Raw genomic sequence first — 15,041 nt, 5'->3', positions numbered from 1 at the left:
AAAATATGGTTATAAAAATGGTAATATTCCTCATCCAAAGCACTGTTGTGATGATTCAATGAGATTTATAGTTTCTTGTGTTTGGCAAAGAATAGAAGCTCAGGAAATGCGAATTTCCTTTCTACCCTCTCCCTTTTTTCAAGCACTTATCCCACCACATCTTAAAAATAAAACCAGGTCGTTATAGTAAGAACTGAAATCTCTGGAAAGGCACAGGCAGACGTTATATTAAATTCTTCACAGTAACTTTTAATGTTGGTGATAATAGCCAACATTTTTTATGCATAAAGCAAGCAGCAGAAGTTCTGAGACTGGAAGTCACACCCAGGGCTTTAGCTTGCCCTTAATCCCCTTCTACTTGAATTAGGAAATGGTGCTCCTCTGCTTCCAAGCTGATACTAGTGGTAAAGAACCCGCCTGCCGATGCAGGAGACCTAAGAGACCGAGTTTCAATCCCTGGGTCAGGAAGATACCCTGAACAAGGGCATGACAATCCACTCTAGTGTTCTTGCCTGGAGAACCCCATAGACAGAGGCGCCTGGCGGGCTACAGTCCACAGGGTCGCACAGGGTTGGACAGGACTGAAGCGACTTAGCACACATGCCCTGTCCTCTGCTTGGGTCAATGCCGTGGACACAGGGGTGGCCAGCGGGGCAGAGACAGGGGTCAGCCCCCTCTCACCACCTTGCCATGTCACGGTCGTGCAGTACACAGCTCACACAGAAGCTCTGGTCAAATGCATCAGTTCAGTTCTGTCGCTCATTCCTGTTCAGCTCTTTGTGACCCCATGGACAGTAGCAATGCCAGGCCTTCCTGTCCATCACCAAGTCCTGGAGCTTGCGCAAACTCATGTCCATCGAGTCAGTGATGCCATCCAAAGGCATAATTTTGATCAAATGCATAGTTTTGATCAAACTGAAATTCAGCCCCAGATCTGACTGACGTTCAGACCGCATCCTTTCCATTGCTACCTGGGAGTTCACTCCTTCGTATTTCCTTCAAGATCCTGCTCCATCCTTTATCTCTTCTCCCTCTGCCTCATCTCTGTCTCTCCCCTTTCCTTCTCTCCTGGCTTTTCCTTCCTAGCTGACACGCTCAAATCTCTACCCTTAAGGGTAGAGTGGTACTTAAGTACCACTGGGATTTTGAAACAAATCGCGGTTCATAACGCCACCCCTCCTCCCCATGCCTAGCTCCAGACCTGGCATTGATAGGCCTTCTGAGTAAATGCTTGTTCAGAACCCTTGCAGTCTTACAGTAGGCTATGTCTTCGCCATCCTCCTCCTTGCCCTCAGAACCTAGCAAGTTGCTCTGCCCACAGTAATCTCACTTTGGTATGAAAGAATGATTTTTTCCCAAGAGCAGTCATCTTAAGCGGGCACTAGAGGGCAGCAGAAGATCGCACATGGACTTTTGTTTACCTTCCCATCCCTGACTGGCCACAGCCCACCTTGTCTCAAGAGGCTGGAGTCCATGATTCCACTTCAAGGCTGACTGCTCCCTGAAGAGCTGCGGAGATAGAAGTCGGGGGCAGGCGGGAGCTGAGCATGCCTTAGTCTGTGGGGAGAACCATTTTTGGACCCACTGAGCTGCACTGGGATTCTTCACTCTGCCTTTTACTTACTTTAGGGCAAATAATACAGCAGAAACATATGGCTATTTTTGTGCTTCTTAAAAATATCAAAATGTAATTTGCAGACAAAAGATATCAGCCACTACTGGGCTCCTGGGCATTGTCTAAGGGTCCCTCTGCCTGCCCTACAGAGAATGTGACTTTCTGCAGAGATTTACCTGCTGTCCTTTGAAACAAGTATCCTCTTGGAGGTTATGCCCTGGCACCCTGAGCCCCAGTTCCCTTCTCCGTAAAAGGGGGCGACAATTTCTACTTGGTAGGATGACGGCAAGGACTATATGAGATGACAGATGCTGTATCTCTCCTCTGATGCTCAGAACACTTCCATGAGGAATTAGTGTCCTCATTATACAAATGAGAAAAACGAAGGTTAGAGAGACGAGGTGACTTGCCCAGAATTCAGACTCTGACTTAATAGCTTGGGACTTAAGCTTTCAATCCTACCTTAGTCTACTACGTTCCTTCCACCAGGAAGGAAGCACACAGTTTAAGGGGATTTCTGACAGTCTGGTTAAAGCGCCAGCAGGTTACAAGGGAAGCTTCACAGATTCAGACACGCACAGGAATGAATAATGTGGAGCTGAAGGCCAAGCGCAGGAGTAAATGACCTCTGAGGATGTTCCCGACACCCTGGAATTTATAATTTCTTCTTTGGGTTCTATTTCTCATCTATCCTCTAAATCATCCAAGATTTCTGTACTAGCGTCGATGACTTTTTACAGATGAGAAAGTGAAGCCTCGGGGAAGCTAAGTGACTTGTCCAAGGTGATCCAGCTGGAAATGGAAGAGCTGGAATTGAAACCCAAGCGAGTCACTGTGCTATCGCTGCCCTTCTGCAGTTGAGCATATTGTGCGTTTAGGGAACAGGCTGCAAATTAGAACATCAGTTGTCTTAGGGTTTGACAGTTTTGTAGACCCGTCCTCTCTCTAGAGTCTCCACTGTTGCCTCTTTCTCCATTCCTCAAACAGGCACACAAAACACAGACATACCACGTTCAGACATACACACCTTCACCAGAAACCACTCAAGAATACCCCCACAGTTCCCGAGTGTGGGAGTTCTTTACCTGTAGTTAGGTGGCTAATTTTATCATGACCCCCAAGTAGGGGGCAGCCTTGAGCACTGCGGACAGGCTGTCCAAAAAGCACAAGTGCGTAGCCCTGAGTCTGGGTTTTATGCTTAAAATGAGAATTTAAGTTTTTAGATGGGAAACTGGTCTCGGTTCAACAGAGCTCTCCCATAATGAAACTCGAGGCCTAAAAAGGTAATGGGTTCTGTGTTCAAAAAGCAGTTAGAATTATTTGGTGGTGAATGAAACATTAGATGGAATTTCTGACCAGCCGACCTTTAAAATGCCTCTTATATCCATGAGATCCCTTAGCCCATGGAAAGGGATGGAAGCCTAGGGTTATTGTCTGGTGGTGGCAGGAACTGGGAAGGCCCAAGTGTTTGTAAAAATACAGTGAATGTAGCAGTAGAACCAGGTACAAAACGCCAGACTAGTTATAAGCTATGTGGTCTTGGGTAAATTACCTCTGTAAGTTGTCTTCTGTACATTAATAAGGTAAGGTTATGGCAGAAAGTGAAGAGGAACTAAAGAGCGGCTTGATGAAACTGAAAGAGGAGGGTGAAGAAAGTTGGTTTAAAGCTCAACATTCAGAAAACTAAGATCATGGCATCTGGTCCCATCACTTCATGGGAAATAGATAGGAAAACAGTGGAAACAGTGGCTGACTTTATTTTGGGGGGCTCCAGAATCACTGCAGATGGTGATTACAGCCATGAAATTAAAAGACGCTTACTCCTTGGAAGGAAAGTTATGACCAACCTAGATAGCATATTAAAAAGCAGAGACATTGCTTTGCCAACAAAGGTTCGTCTAGTCAAGGCTATGGTTTTTCCAGTGGTCATGTATGGATGTGGGAGTTGGACTGTGAAGACAGCTGAGCGCCGAAGAATTGATGGTTTTGAACTGTGGTGTTGGAGAAGACTCTTGAGAGTCCCTTGGGCTGCAAGGAGATCCAACCAGTCCATCCTAAAGGAGATCATTCCTGGGTGTTCATTGGAAGGACTGATGCTGAAGCTGAAACTCCAATACTTTGGCCACCTCATGTTGACCACCTCATGTTGAAGAGTTGACTCATTGGAAAAGACCCTGATCCTGGGAGGGATTGGTGGCAGGAGGAGAAGGGGACGACAGAGGATGAGGTGGCTGGATGGCATCACCGACTCGATGGACATGAGTTTGAGTAAGCTCCAGGAGTTGGTGATGGACAGGGAGACCTGGTGTGCTGCGATTCATGGGGTTGCAAAGAGCCAGACACGACTGAGCAACTGAACTGAAGACTATCTACTTTTAGGGCTATGGTGATAAGATTGAGATAGTGGATTTGAAGTCTGATAAGGGTTATAGGAATAGAGGGGGTTAAAGGAAAAAAAGGATCAGTTTACATTTTCAACTCTTGATTTAGATATTTACCTGCAAACCATCTACAGGACATCAGACTTTGAACTCTGCACTGGCGATGCAAATTGTCACTGAAACTGGTTCTATTTCTTGCTCTTATGGAGCTCACAGTTTAGTCAGGGAGACAGCTATTAATTTAACATTAACTAACATTTAAAATGTGATAAGCAGTTTGATCGGACTTCCCTGGTGGCTCAGATGATAAAGAATTTGTTTGCAATGTGGGAGACCTGGGTTCAATCCCTGGATCGGGAAGATCCCCTGGATAAGGGAATGACTACCCACTCCAGTATTCTTGCCTGGAGAATTCCATGGACAGAGGAGCCTGGTGGGCTAGAGTCCATGGGGTCTCAAACAGTCAGACACAACTGAGTGATTTTCACTTTCAAGTACTATAATAATGATGATGATGTGATAGTTCAGTTGATAGAACAAATTGAGAATGATCAAATAGAGTTCATGAATATATGTATGTTCAAAAGTATGTGAGTTGGTTCCCATATTCCTTTTATCATATTCACTAGATAATCTTCCTCTGCCTCTAGATGAAAATCTTAGCAAGCCACACCTAATCTATCATTTTTATGGAACAGACTGTGCTATAGACATTTTAAGTTGATATCACAGTTTCACATCAGGAATTAGGATGTCTAGTCTAAGTTTTTAATCAGATCTCCAAATCCAACAAGTCAGATCTCCTCTCCCTTCTCAGTGAGAGCATTAGGAGGCGGGACACAGTTAGCCTTGGTGCCCTTTCTCTTGATTGTTCCTCCTCTTCCCCTTCCTTCATCGTCAGAGCAAGAGGGAGGAATGTTAGGATTAGGAAGGTCATACTTGCCCTGGTGGGCTTCCCAGCTGGCCCAAGTGGTCAAGAATCCACCTGCCAATGCAGGAGACGCAGGTTCGATCCCTGCGTTGGAAAGATCCCCTGGAGCAGGAAATGGCAACCCTTTCCAGTATTCTTGCCTGATAAATCTCCTGGGCAGGGGAGACTGGTGGGCTACAGTCCACAACTGAATGACTGAGCAACACACGTGTCCTGCTCCCCTTGTATCTGGCTCTGTGTTCTCAGATGCCGATGCTGATTTTTAAAACCAACCCTTTCCCTTGGGGCGCTTTTCACTGGTCCCTGTGGCCAGGGGCTTCTCCTAAGACCCAGGATGCTGCAGCATCTCTTTGGTTGGCTGCTGCTCATCCCCTCCTCCACCATCTGTTTCTCTGTCTTCCCACCTTCTGGAGACGCTCACTGTGGGGGCCCATTTCTGTTACCATTCCTCCTGAGGAAGACTCAAAACAGATCCAGGGCAGCTCATTCTCTTATGTGACCCACATGTGGTCCAGGGGAAATAGTCTGGCATTTTCCCCACTGGCCACCTCTGTGATTTGGGGCTCACCCTTCTGCAGCCCCGTCTGTTCTCTGCCACAGGCCACTGGAGCTTTTGCAGCTGGGGTAGGACCCTCATCCTGAGACTTGCATAAGGCTGTGCTTGCTGAGACATGTCGTGGTTTCTCTAAGAGGCACTCTTTTGAGGCCCCTTAGCCCAAAATTTAGGATTAGGAGGTAGCATGCTCCACATGACCCACCTGGGGTGCTGGGGACTCTAAACATTAGGTAATAGCTGTCTCCAAAGCAAATCTCCCCTAAATCCTTTCTGTCTCCTCTCTGACCTCGTTTTAGTTCCTTGTTCTGGCTGAGGTTTCTAGAGTTATGAAACCAGTGAGGATTCATCTCCTTTGTAACTTCTGCCTATAGGGGCCTGGCTTGGGGATTTCACTTCCATTCTGTCTGGGTGTAGAAATTTCAGTTTTAACATCTTGTTACAACAACAGCACAGTGATAATCAAAACAATCGCAGCAACAACACTGATAATAACTAGTACTGACTGAGCACTAAACTTCTGCCAGGCCCCTCGTTTGATCCCTACAAGTAGCCTTTCAGGTCGATACTGTTGTTTGTGAAGGTCACACTGCTGACGATGGATGTGGACCGCCAGGCTGGGCAGTCCAGGTTGCACAGCGCAGAAGAGTGGCCCTTGCTGCGCTGCTGATGCCGTTTCAGCCGGCTACTTCCCCTTAGTGAAGGAGATTTCTGTGGGTCCTTGAGTCAAGCTTCACAGCGGTTGCTTTCCTCCAACAGGAGACAGTAACTCCGCCTAAGAAATGATCCCATTTCAGCAATTCCTGGGAGGCCATAGCTGTAATAAAGGCCATTCTTTATGATATAAAAGTCTCCCCCTCTCTCCCCCACCCTTAACGTTTCTAATTTGAGCCCCTCTGGTCCCTGTGGAGTCTTTAAATGCTTCAAGTGCAAGCCTATTGCCAAAGCAAGCCTGTCTGACTCGGAGGCAGCGCCCTGCACTGTTGCCGAATATTGAACAAACATTCAAGCGGCTTTGGCTCTCCCAGAAGCCCTCAGTCTGAGGCCTTTGTTTTGTTTTCTGGATGAGGGCAAGCGGTGCCATCACCTCCTGCCGAAAAGCCCTGGCTGCCCTCCCAACAAGGAGTTGTCACTTCAACCGAGCCTTTTTTTAATTTTTTTCTGGTGGCAACAAAATAATACCCAGCAGGAATTTGGGAGGAGAAAAAAGAGAGTTCAGTTGGCAGGTTCTCAAATGAATGGGCTGTAGTGTCATTGGAACTGAATTGGGCTTGAAACCAGACATGATCCTATTTTGGAAGCATTGTTCAGAGGGATGGGAAATGTGAACAGAGGATAAGTCTCTTCAAAAATGCTCTTTATCCTTGGCCTGTTAAAGGCAGCCTGTTTTAACTGAACTCTCCCATCCCCTCAATGGCAAGGGTCTATGTGAGAACCCAGAGGAGGTCAGAACAACTGGCAAATTGATCAGCTATTCATCTGTTAACCTTTCAATTGAGAGAGTGAATTTTGCTTTGAGAAGAACTTGCCCCTTGACGGCAAGCCATCAATTAACTGTCAATCCCAAAATTCACAAATCTTGGCTCTTAGACTCATCAGGGCTTCGATGAGCTAGCACAGTGATCAGGGCATATACATATACACATATTCAAATACATTGTTGAAAATATTACTGTAAAGCCTAATGTGCTCCAGGGGATGTGTGAAGTGGATATGGTTGTCAGAAGGACCGCCAGTGACCCTGCCCTCATGGAGCTTCTCGTCTGAAGATGCTACAGGTGATACATAGAACGGGATGCCTGTGAGGAAGTTTAGTATGAAGCTCTCATAGAGATTAGAGGCATGGGCAAGGAGTTCAGGCTAGGTGTTTCTGAGAAACTGGCCCCTGAACTAAGATCTGAAGGGTCAGTGGGAGTTTGCCCTAAGAGAGGGCAGGGGCAGAGGCTGGGATGGGGAAAGCATTCTGTACAGAGAGATGAGCATGCGCCAAGACACACAGAAAGGACAGGGTGTAGGCGAGGAGCGTAATGGCCACTGTAGCTGGAAGTAGGGGAACTGGAAGGAAGAGGATGACAGATGAGACCCGAGAGGCACACAGTGTGGTCTGGGTCCCTCATTACCTATGTGCCATGGTTACGGATTTTGGTCTTCATCCTCAGAACAGTGAACGCTCTCCTAAAAAGAGTTTTAAGCAGAAGACTATAGTTTGCCTTTTGAAAAGATGACTTTAGCCACAGCGAGGTTGGATCAGAAGCGATTAGCTTTTGCAATTGTAGTGTCTACAGAGGAATAATTAATGGAATGGCTGATGGTCTTCCCTGTTGTAACTCTCTTCCAGATCATAACTTAGGCATGACACAATCCTTACAAAAAGGATCTCCGTAAATAAATGTGCATGGGACTTAGTGGTAAATCCCTTTTCCCATTTAGGTCTCAGGTTCCTCACTGTTAAGCAACGGGTTTGGACCAGATGATACCCAAGTGTCTTTCTTTTGCAAAATAAGCCCTTAAATTCAGCATGGATTCTATACTGATACTGGAATGAAGTTTTCAGCTTGGTCTGTGGGCTTTTAACCCTGTTTTTTGAACCAATAGATTGAAAAAAAAGTTATGTGACAAAACTGATCAACAAAGATCAATAGCTTGTTCTGTTGTTAGTTAGATCTTTAACCAGATGGCTAGGAATGTTTGTTTAATCCAGGGAATTCTTGCTCCCAGCACCACGTTACACATTCTTTCACAGTTAAATTATGGCAAGGTGCTCTGAGGGTTGGGGCATCTGTGTCCTAAAATATGAGATAACAATAGTAGTTTAAGTGATGAATGGTTAAGAGGACTGCGGTCATGTGCTGAAAGGATTCACTAACTCATCATGTCACCTCGGAAAGTCATTTTCCTTCTTTGGGACACAATTTCCTCTCATTTAAAATGGGAGGATTTTACCAGATTAGACTTTTGAAAACTATTGAAAAAACATATTGAAAAGATATTTCATGGAGAGAAGATACCCCACTCTATCTTTTCTCCTTGGAGGCTAATAATCCAAGTGTATTTATGATCTATTTATTTTTCTCCTTTAATCGATCATGCTGCCACATTCCTATGTAACCTTTCTCTAAGACTCAGTTTCTCCATCCATAACTTAGGGCTACACAGCAGAGGTTTCCAAAAGGGTCAGATAGTAAATATTCTAGGCTTTGTGAGCTTATGGAGTCCTCATTGTAGCTACTTAATTCTGCCATTTGTAGCCATGTACAATATATAAAAAATGAGAGTGATCGTGTTCTAATAAAACTTTCTTTACAGAAACAGGCAGAGGCTGGATTTGACCGATGGACCATAGTTCAGTGAACGCTGGGTCAGCAGTGTGGACTAACTGCTCCCTGATGTCCTTGCAGTTTTGACTTTCCCTGACCTTCTCCCCTGAAGAGTTCTCTCCCAAGTTGGAAGTCACCCTTCTCCAAAACTATCCCTCTGGCCTGCACTTCCTAAGGTCATCATCGCTGCCATCATCATCTTCTGACATGTCCGTATGCAAGACCGTCTGTCTCCCCAGCTGCTGAGATGCCTTCTCCGCAGCTTTGTTTTGTTTATCTTAGTAACTACCCTTCTTTAATCCCTCTGAAGGATTGGTTAGCTGGAATCCGCCTTGTCTTCTTCCCCTAGAGCCTTTGATCTGATGCTCATAAGCATTTGCTGACAGCCAGACAGAAAAGGTGGAGCCCAGATCTGAAGCCCGAGGGCCCAGAGAGTAATGAATGAAGACTGCGTTTATTTGTCTTTCTAATTGGCAAGCCCATTTCCAGATCAGCTGCAAGTCACTGCAAGCTGAGAGCAAAAGCAAGAGACAACCTTCTTTCTCCCAGGCCTCGGTGCCCAGGGCCCATCTATTCCACCAAGGCTGGAGCTTGCCCTGACTTCACTAGGCTTGGATGAAGCTGCCATCTGGGCCAAGCTCTGTCCCTCAGCATAGGACCTCCTTGCCTTGTCACTCAGACTGTACATGGCACAGCTTTGAGGACACTAGTCACATCATCCATGATGTAAATAGAACTCTCTGAGTTCTACAAATCACTTTGCTTCTTCAAGATTTGAGCCCTTTCTCCTTATGAAATCGTACATGGAAGGCCAGTCTGTAAATGAGATACAAGTGGAACAGCTCTATTTGAAGCTGAGATGCAGATATAGAGTACTGCCCGCTCAGTCTTCCTTTTGCCCTCCTCAAGCAGCTGCTGAGATGGTTTTTGGAATCCCTAGAACCCCTCAGATGAATTTTGGAGCCTTTAGACTGGATTACCCCGGTAGGCTCAGTGATAAAGAACCTGCCTGCAATGCAGGGGCTGTAGGAGATGTGGGTTTGATCCCTGGGTGAGGAGGATCCCCTGGAGGACGGCATGGTAAGCCACTCTGGTATTCTTGCCTGGAGAATCCCTATGGACATAGGAGCCCAGTGGGCTGCTGTCCATAGGGTCACAAAGAGTCGGACACTATTGAAGCAACTTAGCACACGCTCACAGACTGGGTTCTGCGCGTTGTTCTAACCATTCGCAGCTATATAATCTCTCTCTTCGGTAAAGTGTCAAGTATATCCCTAGCACTGAGCTAGTCACTGAGTCGGTGGGGGCAGGATGGGAGACATGGTCCGTGGTCTCCGTGAACCGATTATAAGGTTGCAGAGGCCAACAGAAAATGGGATGAGAAAGTGAACGTAACAACGTAAGGTCTTGCAAACGGAAATACCTATCAGAGAAGCAGGGTTGGGGCGAGGAAGAAAGACTTCCTGAAGACGGTCACATTGCACTGGAGCACCATTTGGAGAGGCAGAGTGGACAGTAGGCCAGGGCGAGCAAAGGCACAGGGGTGTGAAATGCCAGTCGCGGGGGCTAAAGAAGGACAGTGCCTAATGGGGCACGCATCACTCATGCCCACGACAGCGTGCTGAGGACCAGACGTTTGAATAAGGGAACAGATGAGCATGAAAAGAAGGGGGAGATAATGCCTCTCCCAGACAGGCCCACCTCCTCGCTCATCGACCAGTCATAACTGTTTTAGTTATTGCTAACCACACGTGACAGAACTAATCACTAAGGCTCTTGGATATTCAGAGACTTTCCCAAAGCAGTGGGGCTGCTGTCCAGCAGAACTGAGATTGAAACTGAAGTTGACTCCAAAGCTTGTCTTTCCCCCATTACATGGAACTTCATGGAAAACAGGACAAATAAGTTTTTAAAACAAAGGTAGAATTTATAAAATTGATAGTAAAGAAAGGAACTTCTTATTGGGAAAAATATACAGGAATATTTATATCTTGCAAGGTCCTTGAAAAAACCCTCTAACCCAACCCACTGCCTGAATTTATTTTTCTCATTTTTGTGAATAATGAAAGTATGATAACACATTTACAGGTGACTTGAAATATACAGAACAAAGTTACATATAATTCTACTATATATTACAATCATTTTTTAAGTAGATGCCTTAAGATTTTTAGTGGGAGTTTCCATATCAAACTCTCAAAAATTAATAGAATAAATATACAGAAAAGTAGAAGGATAGCATAGACCTGAAAAGCACCATGAACTAATTCAACATAATTAAGGTTTATACAATTTTCACACAAGAGTACAACCTGCTGACCTTAAATACAAAGAAGATGAGGCCCAAAGAAAGCAAAGGGTTATTTAATATCAATGGTAGAACAAGACATCATTCTGGTCTTGGAGCCTTCATATCGGTGCTCTTTCTAAAGCATCATGAGTCACATCATGTATTTTCCCTTTTTGGTGGATAACTGCCTCTTAGCACATCTCGATGGGTTCAAGAGTCTGACCTCTTAACCTTTACTGAACTTTCTCTCTCTTTCTCCAGAGACCACGGAGCTGGGCAGCAAGAAGGAGCTGAAGTCCATGCCCTTCATCACCTACCTCTCAGGCCTGCTGACGGCCCAGATGCTGTCGGATGACCAGCTCATCTCGGGTGTGGAGATCCGCTGTGAGGAGAAAGGCCGCTGTCCGTCTACCTGCCACCTCTGCCGCCGCCCAGGCAAGGAGCAGCTGAGCCCCACCCCGGTGCTGCTGGAGATCAGCCGTGTGGTTCCACTGTACACGCTCATCCAGGACAACGGCACCAAAGAGGTGAGCTCCCCGGTGCGGCCGCTGGGTCACATCTGGGTGCCAGCCCTCCCACCCCTGGCCTTGCGGGCCCTCTGTCATCGGGATGGTCATCCTCAGCGTGGTGAGGGCCAGCATGTACTGACTGCTTACATGTGGTGAACATGTGTGTAACTTGGTAACACTAGCTGCTGTAACGGACAAATTCTCAAATCCCAATGACTTCGTCTGGTTGAGGTTATTTCTTGCTTCTCAAAGTCCTAAATAGATGATTTTGATGGATGGGTGGCCTTACTCTGAGAGGTGGTTCAGGGTCCCAGCCTGTTCCATCTTGTGCTGTGTTAATCTGGTGCTTCGATGCCTGCTGTGGACGGAGAAAGAACATAGGAGATTGTACATGAGAAGTTTTAAATGGGCCACGCCCGAAACTGGCACGTTATCACTTCAGCTCCTATTCTGCTAGCCAGAATTCAGCCACGGGGCACACCTGTCTGCAGATGAAGACAGGGAGATGTATTTATCAGCCTTCCTAAGAGAAGCAGATATGAGTTTGGTGAAAACCTAGCAGCCTCTCCCTCAGTACTCTGCTTGGGTTATCTCATTTAATTTACCCTCCAGATCTATGACTTCTTTATAAGTATGGAGCTAATTCACATGGAATTTCTGACATTTGACCATTTATTTATCATGATGGCAATTCTACGTGGTTTATCTTTTTCTCCTGCCCACTTTACAAGCGAGGAAACGTAAGATGAGTGATTTGCTCCATGTTGGTCTGATCCAGAGCCTGAATACCTAATTGTGAAATTTTATCTCCTCTTGTTCCTCTTTATGTCTCTCTGACTTTTGATTATGGCATGTCAGGGCTCGAGGGGACTGTATGAATGATTTGGTTCACCTTTTTGCAAACTCATATCTGTGGAACTTTTTTTTTTCCAAATGCAGTTTTCAACTGCAAAACCAGGAATAGTATGCCACTGTTTCAGTGAGGAAGGAGGTAGATAAAGCCTCTCTATTTGGTCCCCAGTCTTTCCTCTGCAGCAACTTCTGGACAGTCCTGGGCCTCCAGAGAAGACAATCTGGTGGACCAGTGAACAAGTCCCATAGGATGTTATGGATTATGTGCCCCTCCCAAGGCATCCTATTGGGCTAAGTGCCAGTGACTGGAGACTGGTCAGGGCTCCATAGAGAACAGAGAGGAGATGAGAATAAGTGAGGAGAATATCAGGTGGATAACCTGAGGCAGAAAAGAACATGGTCTGTGCAAAGACCTATAGAAATTCCCCATGACTCAGACCAAGAGATGAAGGGAGGGCAGAGGTGAGGCCAGAGGGATCAGAAAGAACCTGATTATTTCGGGTATTGTAAGCTAGGTCCTGGAGTTTGGATGCTATCTAGAGGGCAGTGACTTGCTGAAGATACATGGTTAGCAGGAGGTTGATAGAATTAGCTTTGTATAGCAGAAGGAGTCCCCTGGAAACTACATAGATGACTATCAATGGGAGAGCAGTTAATTAAAGTGTGAACTATGAATAGAAGGGAACACTGTACTACAACTAAGATCAATGAACTGTAATGATACTTAATAGGAGAGGGATGAATATAATGTTAAATGAAGACAGGAAATCCCAAAGATATATTTTGCATAGCATGATACCCTTCCCTCTATTTTTAGTTGAAACACACACATCAAATATACTACCTTTTAAGAATAAATATGCATGCAATAGACAGTTTAAAAAAGGAATCAGGGAAATGATGAACATAGTATTTAGGATGACGGTGATCTTGAATCAGGGTAGGCAGGGTGATGGCATGAGGGAGCATTAGTTACATGAAAGTAGCCAAATTTCTAGCTGATGTTTTGGGTGCTGGGTTTGTGGGGGGTTTATTGAAGTGTTGGGGCTTCCCTGGTGGCCCAGATGGTAAAGAATCTGCTTGCAATGCAGGAGACCTGGGTTCGATCCCTCGGTCAGGAATATCCCCTGGAGAAGGGAATGGCAACCCACTCCAGTATTCTTGCCTGGAGAATTCCACGGACAGAGGAGCCTGGCGGGCTACAGTCCATGGGGTCGCAAAGAGTCGGACATGACTGAGCGACTTTCACTATTAAAATGTTAAAATTAGCTAAGTAGCTGAGGCTAACCGGATGAATACATAAAGCCTAACCATGCATGGTACAGCGATGAGCTTGACTCATGAACCACGCACCTCAAATCATCTAACTTTGCATCAGAGGTCCCCAAACCAACAGTAGAAAAAAGTCAAAAAAGCCAAATTACCTACACATCTCCATGTCTCTGGTTTCAGGGTGAGAATCAACTGTGGAAATATAAGAGTGGAGCCAGGGAGCCCCGTGAGGAGGCTCTTGAAGCTTTCACTTAACACGAAGGGTCATCCAAGGAGTGTTTTATCAGTGAGGACACACGCGGAGCAACACATTGCTAGCCATGCAGGCCTGAACTCTCCAGGGATTGGTGAGAGAGGCTCTAGGAAGGCAAGGGAGAGCGAAGATTATGCGCTCAGTTATGTCTAGCTCTTGGCTGCCCATGGACTGTTGCCCACCAGGCTCCTCTGCCCAGCGAATTTTCCAGTCTAGAATCCTGGAGCAGGTTGCCATTTCCTTCTCCAGGGGATCTTCCCAACCCAGGGACCAAACCGGTGTCTCTTGTGTCTCCTGCATTGGCAGGCGGGTTCTTTACCACGAGCACCGCCTGGGAAGGCCGCCGAGAGAGGCTCTGACTATCCATGTTTGCTGCTCTTTGCGGGTGCTTCGATGCTAGCTAATCACAGGACTTTTATGATGTGTCCTTAGCACGTGTGGCAGCAAGATGGGCACTGGTCCCTTTACTCTCTGCTTAGAAATCAGGCTCCTCTGTATCTGGATGCTGTGCTAGCTTCCCTCAGCATCGTCTGTATATCCAGTTCTAGAACACTGGTTTTCCTGAGGCCGATTCACGTGCTCTCAGCTAGAGAAGGCCAGGAGTGGGCAGGCGGTCGCTAGGTGTCACTGTTCTCCTTACGGGTCACCTGCTGCCTTTGAAGCAGGAGTCATTCTTGCATTCCTTCCGTATTTCTGAGTGCCTGTCTGTCCTGAAGAGCAGGACAGATGGACACACGTGGAATTCTTGCATTCCTTCCGTTTTTCTGAGTGCCTGTTTGTCCTGAAGAGCAGGACAGATGGACACACGTGGACACAAACAGGCATGGTCTTCCTCTTCTTGGAGTTTACAGACTCGGGGAGGAAGATATGAAACACTCACACCAGATAAGTGAGAACGCACTGTGCTGAGTCCCAAGGGGGTCCAGGCCCGGGGGTTCACGGAGGGTGACCGAGGGCCACGTGGGGTCAGAGAAGGCTTGACGTCCTCAGCCGAGTGATGTTCAGATAATTTCTTGAGGGTCAGGTGCATAAAGTGAAAGTGGAGGACTGGGTTTGGCAGAGGAAGAC

At 46.3% G+C, this 15,041-nt stretch overlaps 1 protein-coding gene across 4 annotated transcripts in view; it reads left to right on the top strand.

The window, feature by feature from the left end:
- ASTN2 (astrotactin 2) overlaps positions 1-15,041 on the top strand; it is a 989,097-nt gene that overhangs the window by 784,770 nt on the left and 189,286 nt on the right. For all 4 annotated transcript variants that reach the window (XM_043453335.1, XM_043453336.1, XM_043453334.1 and 1 more), the window contains one exon: positions 11,349-11,614. In XM_043453335.1, the coding sequence (XP_043309270.1) occupies positions 11,349-11,614 (266 nt within the window). The remainder of the gene's footprint in view (positions 1-11,348; positions 11,615-15,041) is intronic.

The sequence above is a fragment of the Cervus canadensis genome, chromosome 30, assembly GCF_019320065.1.
Source record: "Cervus canadensis isolate Bull #8, Minnesota chromosome 30, ASM1932006v1, whole genome shotgun sequence".
NCBI lineage: Eukaryota > Metazoa > Chordata > Mammalia > Artiodactyla > Cervidae > Cervus > Cervus canadensis.
Note: the sequence above shows the minus strand (reverse complement) of the source record. Positions and strands in the feature narration are given on the sequence as shown.